The following is an 11,494-nucleotide window of genomic DNA, read 5'->3' on the forward strand; positions in this document are numbered from 1 at the left end:
GAGCCGCGATATGGGTGGCTGGGAGAAGTCGGATGCAGAGACCTTCCGGAGGGCGGGGAAGGGTGGTCACTGGTTCGGCCCTCTGGGCACCTGACATGGGGGCGGGAACCTGGAAAGTCTCTACAAACCCGGAACTGGTCTTCCTGGACTTGAGTTTCTTTTACCTTCTGTTTCCTTATACCTCTGGGAAGGGGGTAGGATATAAGGGTCTTCAGCCGGGGCATCCAGACTGACGCTCTACAGCTACCAGCCTCTCAGGCGTGGGGGGTTGTCCGGCACCCCTCACCTGTGGACCCTTCCCTCCCCTAACTCTGGTCATGGCGAGATTTTGGGTCTGCGTGGCGGGTGCCGGCTTTTTTCTTGCAAGTCTGGTTTTGCATTCGCGTTTTTGTGGCTCCCCGGTGAGTTGAGTAGTGAGGAAACGACTGTCAGTGTTGTGAATGGCACGGTTGGGATGAGATGGTGGGCCCTGGCTCCTGCACCAGCTTCTCCCCCAAACCTACACTTGAGGCTGAACCAGTCGCCTCTTGATGTTAAAAAGGTGTGTGGATGCTATTTTCGCCTCTTCCCCAGCTCTAGAATAATTAAGAGTTTTATTATGTTCGTTTTGGTCTTTAGATGTATAACCTCATTTCTTTGGAATCTTAAAAAAAAAAAAACATCTGGAGGGCACACTGAATCTTTATCTTCTAATTTTACTTAAGGTTTTAAGGAACTTTGCTTTTCAAATTTCCTGGAGATCAGAGAAAGTTGCTTACCGGCTGGATTTGGATTGGCCTAAGTATTCAGACTACTTTACAGGAACAACATTTTGTGTTACAGTTGACTCACTCAACGGATTGGTTTATGTAGCCCAAGTAAGTAAAATGAGGATTTTTTTTTTTTTTTTAATGACAGAGGAAACAGCAGACTTCCTGTTTCACTGCACTAAGTATACATGTGCACGCATATTATTCGAGCTATGCAACTTTTTAAAGTTGGCTCAAGAAAATATTTTGGTTTTAAATGTGATAGATATTAATATTGGTGGTTTTGAAATTGTTTTTTTTAAACATTACTAAATTTCTCAATTAACTTCATTTTTGTTTCTCTCCGACAAAATAAAGATTACCATTCCTTAAACCGATGCCATCTAAGCAGTTATTTTTGTATACCTTCAGAGAGGGGATAACATCCCAAAGGTATTAGTGTTCACAGAGGATGGATATTTCCTACGAGACTGGAATTATACAGTTGACACACCTCATGGTATGTTTGCAGCCAGTACACTACATGAACAATCCGTCTGGATCACAGATGTAGGAAGTGGTATGTGTAGTAATATCTATTAAATTACCTTGCGGGAAATCACATCTTTGCCCATGTTCTTGTTTGTACATTTTAAAATCAGAGTTGCCAAATCTAATCGAAATTTCTTTTATAATTCATGGAAATCACTGGTTCCTAAAAATCTTTATATTGTACTCCTTCAGAATCAAGAAATTAAGTAAGGAGGCTGTAATCATTATGATCTTTTAAACTTGTCAAGGTCCTTTCCTCTTTAAATCATTGGTGGTTCTTCTCAAGTTAAGTAAGACTACACCTTTTTATGAAGCCCAATAAGACAGTGATCCTTTAAATGGAGTGACTGGAGTCCTTAGCTCTTATTTTCTTGCACCAGTTCTCTTTCAAAAGAGGTTGTGCTAAGAAGTCTTAATTACTTTGTTGCCCAGAGTACAGAGATTTATAGAAACTGGTGGTAATGGTTTTGAATTTCTGCTGACTGAAGCCTGTCTGAAATCTTCTGTCTCAAATATTTTCAGTAGACAGTGCAGAAAAACGAAGTAAGCATAATTTAATTTGCAGCTATGAAGAAACTTTTCAGAGAAAGCAGTTCACTTGGACTGGTGGCTAAAACCACACCAGAAATAGCCTGTCATTACCTGAAGAATTCAGGAAGGCATGGGATCATAAATAGAATATTTCTAGTGTTCCTGGGCCCAGTTATGTTCTTGACTTAAGGGACATCCTGTTTTCCCATGCTAGCTAGTTTAGATATTAGGTTGTTTTTTGTTTTTTTTTTTTTTTTTTTACTTTTTTCCCCCTATTTATGTCATTCTTTTTTTTTAACATTCCTTTTTTTTTTTTTTAAACATGACTTCACTTGTTCCCAGAAATAAAAAGAGCAGGTGAGCTTATATTTCCATAATTTATTTTGCTACCCATGGATCTGGAAAGCAGTTTTTTTTTTCTCCTTTTCCAAAGGAGAAGATTTCCTCTAATGAAAATGTGACTGCAAGTCAATCATTTTTAAAAAAATTACTAGTATTCTATCCTTTTTGTCATTTCTTGAGAAATTTTGAGGTTTGCTTTCTCTAATAATACTGTGTTCTCTTATTGCTGCAAACTTTGGCTCAAGGATCCAAAACATGCATTATACTAAATACACTTTTTAAAATGGAATGCAAGCTGATATGCTTTATTTCTGGTAAGCTTAGGGTAGCCAATTAATTTGTTGATTACCTATCCATTAGTTCCATCTTATATGCCTTCAAGTTGATTTCTGGTAACTGCTTTATGATTTAACTTTATTAATTAATGTTCTGCTTTTTTCTTTTGCTTATAAGATCATGTTAACTCAAATAAATTTCAATGTATGTGAGAAAATAAGATGCCAATGATTTGGAAAGATTCTTTTTTTCCATGGAAAAAAAATCAGTGGATTCAATTTTTAACTTGTACAAGGAAAATATGTAATTTAAGAAATCTGTGTTATAGGGGCTGGGGCTGGGGCTCAGCAGTAGCACACTTGCCTGGCATGTGTGAGTCACTGGGTTCTATTCTCATCACCACATATAAATAAATAAGGTACAGGTCTATCAACAACAGTAAAACATTTAAAAAAAAAAAAAGATCTGTGTTACAGAGAACTTTTTTCTTGCCTACTGAAGTTTAAAATCTGTACATTTATGATTGAAATAACAGTTTCCCATGTAAGTTGTTCATTTTAAGTTCCTTCTGATTTGCTTTTATATTCCATCTTTTTTAGGTTCCTAAGATAAAAGAAAATGGTACACATAGTTTGTTAACATTATGAGCATTCTTTGCAGTGAGCCAGTGTTTTTTTATTTTTTTGACTTTAGAATTCATTTATGTTGGAGTAACTAAGATTTTAATTCATGAACAAATTTGTAATTTATAAAGAAGCACTATTGCTTATCAATTATAACATTTAACTATTTCAGCCATTCAACCTTGAATTACTGTTTAATTCTATCAGGGTTTTGCCCCTAGTTTATTTGAAAACTGAATGTTGTACAGTAATTTTATTTGTGAGACATTCATGTGTATCTTTACAGGATCGTATGGCCATACTGTTAAAAAATACAATACCTTTGGTGATCTTGTTCAAGTCTTGGGTACGCCCGGGAAAAAAGGCACTGGTTTGAATCCTCTGCAATTTGATAACCCTGCAGAACTCTATGTAGATGACACAGGAGATATTTACATTGTGGATGGAGATGGTGGATTGAATAACAGATTGATCAAACTGTCCCAAGGTACATGGCCTTGTTTCTCTGGTATTAAAATAATCTCATTTTTAAATTGGATTTGTTTGCTATTTTGTATAATGTTGTAATAATGATGGGTATAAAGCTGCTTATAAAGGGCTAAAATGTATTTCTGGGAGAAAACTAGAAAACTATGGGTGGCATTATCAACAATAAATGATTCTACTATAGGTCTACTTGTTCTTCATCAAGGATAGGAGTTTCCTTCAAAAGCAACTGAAGCAATTTAGTGAGACCCTATCTCAAAAAGAAAATAAAAAAAACAGGCTATGGATGTGGCTCAGTGGTTAAGCACCCCTGGGTTCAATCCCTGGTATCCCACAAAAACAAAATAGAGGACTAAGTGGATATCCTATTTAATTAAGAATGGAGAGTTAGGAGCCTGGAATCCCACAGTCTGTTTTAATATAGAGTAAAAATTAGGAGATGGAGAAACTAAATTGGTGAATAGGACAAGATTTCCTAAAGAAGTAGTCCATCAACTAAACTGGTTTCTGTGGGAGGCAAATAGAGGAATGGGCAAAAAGTTCTGGGAGGCTTTATTTTGCAAATCCACAGGTGGTAGATCTCAGCAGCAAAGGAGCTTTGTGTCACAATCAAATGTCCCCTTCCTTTCTCTTGCAAACTGTGAGAATACATTTCTGTTGGCCACCTGTTTGTAGCCATTTTTAAAGGGAGCCACAGGAAACTAATACACCCATATTCAATCTCTTAAATTTGGTTGGTTGGTTTTTTCATCGGATTTTTTAGATTTACCACACCTTATTTTCCTTTAACTGTTACCAAATTTACTACTAAATGATAAAATGACTACATAATCTCCAAATGATAGAGCTCACTAGAAATATATCCTGATATAGTCCTTCTCTAAATTCAGAATAATCTCACTTCAACTTAATTGCATCTGCAGCATCCCTAATTCCAAAGATGGTTACATTCACAGGTAAAAGAGATTAGGCCCACAATTAATTGATAGTAAAGGAGACAAACTATAAAAACATAATGTTAATTTTTAAGCTCAGTGAAATGATAATATGAAATAAAAGTTGGAAAGGGAACCTATTTGAGAGAGAATGATGTGAACCCTTAATGGTGATTTTGAAATCATTAAAAAATTCAAATGGAGATACTGATTAAAGAAGTAGATTAATTGCTTGAAGCATTGTAAAAATTAGGCAAATTGATGAATAGCTAGAAAGCCAGGAAAGCATAGTTAAGTGAATGGGGGCATAATTAGTTTTTTGCAATTTGTATCACAAAATGTAATACATAAATACTTAAGACATTCTATATATTGCACTGACCACATAAATTTACTATTTATAGATTTCATGATCCTTTGGCTGCATGGACAAAATGGGACAGGGCCTGCTAAGTTCAACATCCCTCACAGTGTTACACTTGATTCATCTGGTCGGGTAAAAATACAGTGTCATTTGTGTCTGGGACAATTTCTGTGCATATGTGTGTGTATGGGCATGTGGATCTGTGTTATACTAGGTATGTCTGGGCGCATGTTCTGGTGTTGGGTATGCACTCACACTCATGCAAATGTTGGGGTCCTGTACTGAGGGAGTTCCCCAAGTATTTAGAAATGAGCACAGTAGATTAGAAGGAACAAATAAGGATCCAAACATAAAGCTAGGTGAAAAAAAAATGTTGCCCTAATGTTGAAAATAGAGGAAAACTATTTCCAATTCATGAGAAAAATGAATTTATCATAAAGGGGATGGGAGAGGTTAATCTTAAACTTGAAAAAGAGCCTCATGGGTGAACTCTGATTCCTACTAGTTCCACTCTGAGGGACAGAAACCTTTAACCAAAAAATTTCAGTCTGTTCTTATCTTTTCCACCCCTACCTACTACCACCTCCTTCAGCTTTTACTCACCTTCTGAACAGATATCACTTCTTTGGGATTACCTTTCCACAATCAAATCGCCATCAAATATTTTTGTATTTCTCTTCATGTTTTCTTACAGTAAGTAGTTTGTACTTCCTCATTATAGTAACTATCATGCTGTATTATCATCATTTAATTGTCTCCTGTAATAGATTGTAAGCTGTGTGAAAGCACATATTGAGTCTCTCTTGCTTTGTATGTTAGTGCCTGCACATACTAGCCACACAGACTTATTAACAGCTATTCCTCTTGATTCACAGTGCTTCAGGCTTTTGGCTTTTATGCCCTAGACATTTCTTCCATTTTCATTTCTGATTCTGTGTGCAGTGAACAACTGTCTAATTATGATTTGACTTTACATATTGATGAAGAATGTTTTGATCACTAAATCTATCTACCATAAGAACTTAACTGACCACATGAACTTTGTATATAAATTGAGAACTAGAATGTTAGAATTCTAGTTTTATATATTATCCTCCTGAGTTTGGTTAATTATTCCCTTTGTGGGCTAATAAAAAGACCAAATTTCAAAGTGTGCAAGACCTAGACCCATGCAAATAAAGAATGGTGAGGAATGTTCCAGGAGTCCTTGGAGATCATTCAATGGGAGTACTCTGTACTTAGTGATAAAAAGTGAGTGTTAATTTCTATACACTTGTGTTTTTATAACAGCAGCAATGCTATTCTAAGCATTTTACATGATTAACTCATTTGATCATCATGACAACTTTAACTCTGGAGTGAATTAACTTACCATATAAAGACTTAGTATTTCTTAAACAGGATTTCCTATCATCAAAATTTGTTGAATATTAAGAAGGAAAGATGTTGCTAACAATATAAAGTGTCAGTCAATCCCAGAGCGTTAACTTTATTTACACCTTGGTCCATTTGTCTAAGAGAGTGATCCCAAAATCCTTGAACAGACCTGTCCATAGTAAAGAATCACAGATCAGGAAAATGCCTTGAGAAATCACCTTGCATCATGTTTCTGCTTGAAAATGAAGTCAGTGGCTATCAAAATTCACATGTTGATGAAGATAAAAATCAGAATATCACTGCAGAAAAAGTCCCTAAATCCATAAACCCAAGAAACCAATGGACCTGAAGTGCAGGGTTGGGGGCAAAGATCAGCAAAGTTAGCTCTCCCCTCCTGTTCATTCTTCATACATCTCTACAGCCCCTAGGCACATATCATCAAAAGTTCTTATACTTTATGCATGATGTAAATTGCACACACACATGAAATGTCATTTAGAATGAATCTAACTTCCTATTTTCTACCAGGAATTCCTTAATAACTCATTACCTATAACAAACCTAAATTAAGCATATTATTATAATAGTTTGTGTTACTGACATCCCACCCTCCTTTAAATAGTTCACTTTGGACAAACCTTAGTAATAACAGCAGTTTTAATGATATTGCAATATGAATGAGTAAATGCCTCATTCCCCACTATACTGAACTGCTGAGGGGCAAGGCTGCTTTTACTTGCTTGTGTCTACGAACTGGCAGACCAGGAGTGCTCAGTGAAGGTAGATGCTTGTTCAAGGATTGAATGAATGTTGTTTTTTCAGTATATCAATCCTCAGCATTGTGTCCAGTTTTTAGTTATTTTCATGTTTGGTTAACTAGACAGACCATTACAGCCTGTGGATTAAGACGCTTGGCCATAGACTGTGGCTTTCTTGCTTGTAAGAGCTTTATAGACAATGATTTTAACCTTTCTTTCCTTATCTGAAAATGGGGTTGATACTCCTTAGTAACTATAAGTACCAAGAGATATTGTGTTGGAAATGGATGAAAATAAACATTTATTATTCTTTTTTTATTGTATCGTGGATCTTTTTTACATTTCGAGTGTTTCTGGTTTTTCAGGTATGGGTTGCTGACCGAGGAAATAAAAGAATCCAAGTATTTGATAAGGAAACTGGAGAGTGGTTAGGAGAATGGAATAATTGTTTCACAGAAGAGGGACCTTCTTCAGTTAGGTAATTATTTCTTTTTATTTTAAAATGCTTGTTTTAACTGATTTATATGATTAATTTTCTTGAAGCTAGCTAAAGTTTATAATATTTATTGTTAACTTTAAGCAGGGGAAAATGGACAGAAAAGATACAGAAATATTTGATGTCTGGGATTTTTAAATCCCAGATAAAGTGAAAAGTTAAATTTCCAGTGCTCTGTGGAATTTCAGTATCAAAGATAATAAATATGTGTTAGACATCTCCTACAGCCTTTGGCAAATTTCTTTTTTTTAATTTATTTATTTGTTCTAATTAGTTATGCATGGAAGCAAAATTTTGATTCATAGTACACAAATGGAACACAATTTTTCATGTCTCTGGTTGTACACGAAGTAGAGCCACACCATTCTTGTCATCATATATGTATCTAGGGTAATGATGTCCATCTCATTCCACCATCTTTCCTACCCCCATTCCCCCTCCCTTCCTCACCCTCCCCTTTGCCCTATTCAAAGTTTCTCCATCATCCCATCCCCCCCCCCCCCCCCCCGCCCCACTTTATGAATCAGCATCCACTTCAGAGAAAACATTTGGCCTTTGGTTTGGGGGGATTGGCTTACTTCACTTAGCATGATAATCTCCAACTCCATCCATTTACTTGCAAATACCATGATTTTATTCTCTTTTAATGCTGAGTAATATTCTGTTGTGTATATATACCACAGTTTCTTTACCCATTTATCTATTGAAGGGCATCTAAGTTGGTTCCACAGTTTAGCTATTGTGAATTGGGCTGCTATAAACATTGATGTGGCTGCATCACTGTAGTATGTTGTTTTTAAGACCTTTGGATAGAGACTGAGGAGTGGGATAGCTGGGTCAAATGGTGGTTTTCTAAGGAATCTCCATACTGCTTTCCAGATTGGTTGCACCAGTTTGCAGTCCCCAGCAATGTAAGAGTGTGAGCCTTTGGCAAATTTCTAAGCAAAGAAGGAAAATCAAAATTTGAGTCTATAATATTGGACCCAGCCTAATGCCAATTCTCTATTAGTTTCTATTTGTTTGCGGCTATCATTTTTCTTAATTTAAGCTAATTTTGGGCCACAAGTACTATTTTAGATGTTTTTCCCCTCAACAGAATTAGACCAAATTAAAATTCTTCTTAAAAGAATATTTCTGGGAGTAGCTGCCTATTGTTCAGTATTGTAGGGGAATAAAAATATTTACAAAAGTAAGCATTTATCTTTCTTCTGTATAAATTTATGTAAAATGTCTTCCTCCTTAGATTTACTCCAGATGGGAAGTACTTGATTGTGGCCCAGCTGAATCTCAGCAGGCTGTCCTTTCTGGCAGCACCCCCGGTGGGAAGCATTGGTGACTGCTCTGTGATCAGCACAATCCAACTACCAGATCAAGTTTTGCCACATCTCTTAGAAGTGGACAGAAAGACTGGAGCAATCTATGTAGCAGAAATTGGGGCAAAACAAGTTCAAAAATTTGTCCCTCTGAATAGCTATCATCTTGCATTCGGTGTATAGAATTTTATTCCTGGCAATACTTGAGGGCATGGCAGTTCAGGTTCATAGATTCATTAAAGGTTTACCATTGCTATCCAAGCACAAACATTTTGTTTATTTTTACCTGATACATTTGATCAGAAGTATTGATTTTTTATTTTATGCCATTAAGAATCATGTTTTGTTGATATTCTTGGGATTTAATTTTACTTATTAAGTGCATAAGGACATTTTAATGAAAGAAATATAACTAAAAAAAATAGTGTCAGAAAGAGGAACTAAGATTGTAACCTAGTTATTTGTTCTGGCAGATTAACTTCCTTGGTTTACAAAAAGTGGGAATCAGATGAGTTCATAGGATAATTTATTGAATATCACATGAAGAACTACATTCATTCAACTTATATAAAGTGACCCCTTGAGAAATTGTTAATAGAAAGGGCTTTTGAGTAATTTTGAGTACCTGCAGAGTGCCAGGACCTGGAGATTAAAAAATGAGGCAGCAGGATTGTCTGCCTTTTGAGTAGCTCAGGATCCAGTGGGGAGACAAATGGACAGTCATGGTACGGACAGCAACGCACAAGTGTGGGGCTTTAATAGGAGCGTGGTACTCTGATTGGATTCATGGAAACTGCAGGGGAGATCAGCTTGAGCTTGACTTTCAAAACTCAGAAGGATCTTGGCAGGGGACGCAGAGGGGAAAACATGTTTAGAAACCCAAGTTGTTTTTTGTTCTTTAGCTAAAAGATGCTTAATGACATCTTTAAATTTAGGAGTAAAATTACATTTCATAAGCACTTTACTAAGAGGAGTTTTTATAAATAAGTAGAAATTTTTTTAAGTTAATGATGGAAATAGGGCCTATCCTCAATTTTTCCTATTTTTCTTTTCTATTTTCAGCATAAACTAAGTACATTTCTAATATTTGTCTACCTCAAAATTTTTTTTCAGGAGAATTATTTGTATGGATATGTGCCAAATATTTGGAGCAATTCTGCCATTCTGTTTCTGCTTCTGTTTCTATCCTCTTCCCTCACATTGGTCTGAATATTGGCTTCTAAATTAGGGCCATTTTTTCAGTTTGTTCCAGTTTATTCTAGGTTTTGGGGGAACCTTATCATTGTGATCTTTCAAGATTCTTCCCCTTTATCTAGTGTTGTACTGTGAATTGTATAGCATATGAAGAGTCTTGAGCTGACTTTGCTCCTCCCCATTATGACTAGAGTCATAGTGAATTTATGACTGAATCTGTACTTGTTTATGTGCATGGATCATAATGTGGTTAGGAAGGTAAATCTACCACCAGGAAACCCTAACCTGTATTCTAAGGCCATTGATAAATGTGTCTGCAGCTTGAATGCATTGTCTTTGTTGAGTAATGTGGGAGCATGGTGGCTTTTCCTCCTCCTTGAAGGCTGTGAGGGTGAGGTACAGATGTGCCCTTCAAATCTTATAAAACTTGCGGAAAATGTTTTTCTGTATATATGCAAAAAGTGTTTATTTGATTGGTAACTTGCAATCACAGTATTACACTTTTTTCCTTTGGATTAATTGGTTAAATTAATGAGAAATGTGTTTTCCATTTAAAAATATGCATATTAAAATTTTGAAAAAAAATTAATATTATCTGGCTTTCCAAATAAAGTTTGATTTTATTGTCATAAAAAGCAGTTTATGACTTCTTATTCCATTAAATATTCAGCAATCATAATATTACAGGTTGGTGCTAAGAGAACATATCCATCTTTATAAAATGTAAGCTGCTCTGCATAAATATTGATAGAGGTTGCTTGGAAGATTTAAACAGCGTGGCTTCATTTGAGGTGGCGGGTGGTTACGACTGGGGGTACTAACTACCTAATTGTCTTATGTTTCTACAGCAGAAGTGGAACCTCTTTATGCCTCTACTTTCTAAGTTCATTTTTGGGGTAGAGAGGAGAGGAAGTGTTCCAATCAAAAACAAAGTCTAAGGTTTTTGTTTTTGTTTTTTGTGTTTTTTTTTTTTTACCTCCTCTATAAGAGTAAATCTTTAGAATGACATATTTGTCATGCAGAGAAAGCTTGGGTACAGTCTAATGAGAAAAAGAGAGGACCTGTTAATTTGTGTGTAGGTCTCTTAGCAAAAGACTGCTTCAGTCACTGGCTGTAAGGCTAAGACAACAAAATCCTAACTTTTTTGACTTTTGCTGTTTTTAAACACTTAGTATTTGAAAGCAGGATGGATTGTATATGCCACCAGCATTAAAATTGGGACCCAGCCTAATGCCAATTCTCTATTAGTTTCTGTTTGTTAAAATTGGGAACTCCTAAGCTTTTACTTCTTAAACTTCCTAAAACATATCTATCTTTTTTTTTTAAATCTTGCATTTATGACTTTAAATTGCTTTATTTTCTGCAATAATTTAAAAAAATTGATTCAGAATAAATAAGCTTTATTCATAAAAAAGGGGAGGTTGAGCAAAAAAAAAAAAAAAAAACTGGATAGCGTTACTCAGGAAAGTGTCCTCTGCCTTAATAGTTGGCGGCTGGTTAGAAAACAACCTACTTAAGC

At 35.7% G+C, this 11,494-nt stretch overlaps 1 protein-coding gene across 2 annotated transcripts; it reads left to right on the plus strand.

Annotated features, from left to right (window-relative positions):
* Positions 1-66: 66 nt before the first annotated feature.
* NHLRC3 (NHL repeat containing 3) lies at positions 67-10,601 on the plus strand. 2 transcript variants are annotated; one of them, XM_081283932.1, is made up of 7 exons: positions 67-401; positions 705-857; positions 1,161-1,308; positions 3,339-3,539; positions 4,878-4,969; positions 7,338-7,450; positions 8,712-10,601. In XM_081283932.1, exons 1-7 carry the CDS (start codon positions 318-320, stop codon positions 8,962-8,964), a joined length of 1,044 nt encoding a protein of 347 aa, XP_081140058.1. In that variant the 5' UTR covers positions 67-317; the 3' UTR covers positions 8,965-10,601. The 2 variants fall into 2 exon arrangements, with proteins under 2 accessions (XP_081140058.1, XP_081140057.1); XM_081283931.1 differs by lacking the exon at positions 67-401 and adding an exon at positions 408-541.
* Positions 10,602-11,494: the final 893 nt, after the last annotated feature.

Source organism: Spermophilus citellus (assembly GCF_964194105.1).
Source record: "Spermophilus citellus genome assembly, chromosome: 1".
Classification (NCBI taxonomy): domain Eukaryota; kingdom Metazoa; phylum Chordata; class Mammalia; order Rodentia; family Sciuridae; genus Spermophilus; species Spermophilus citellus.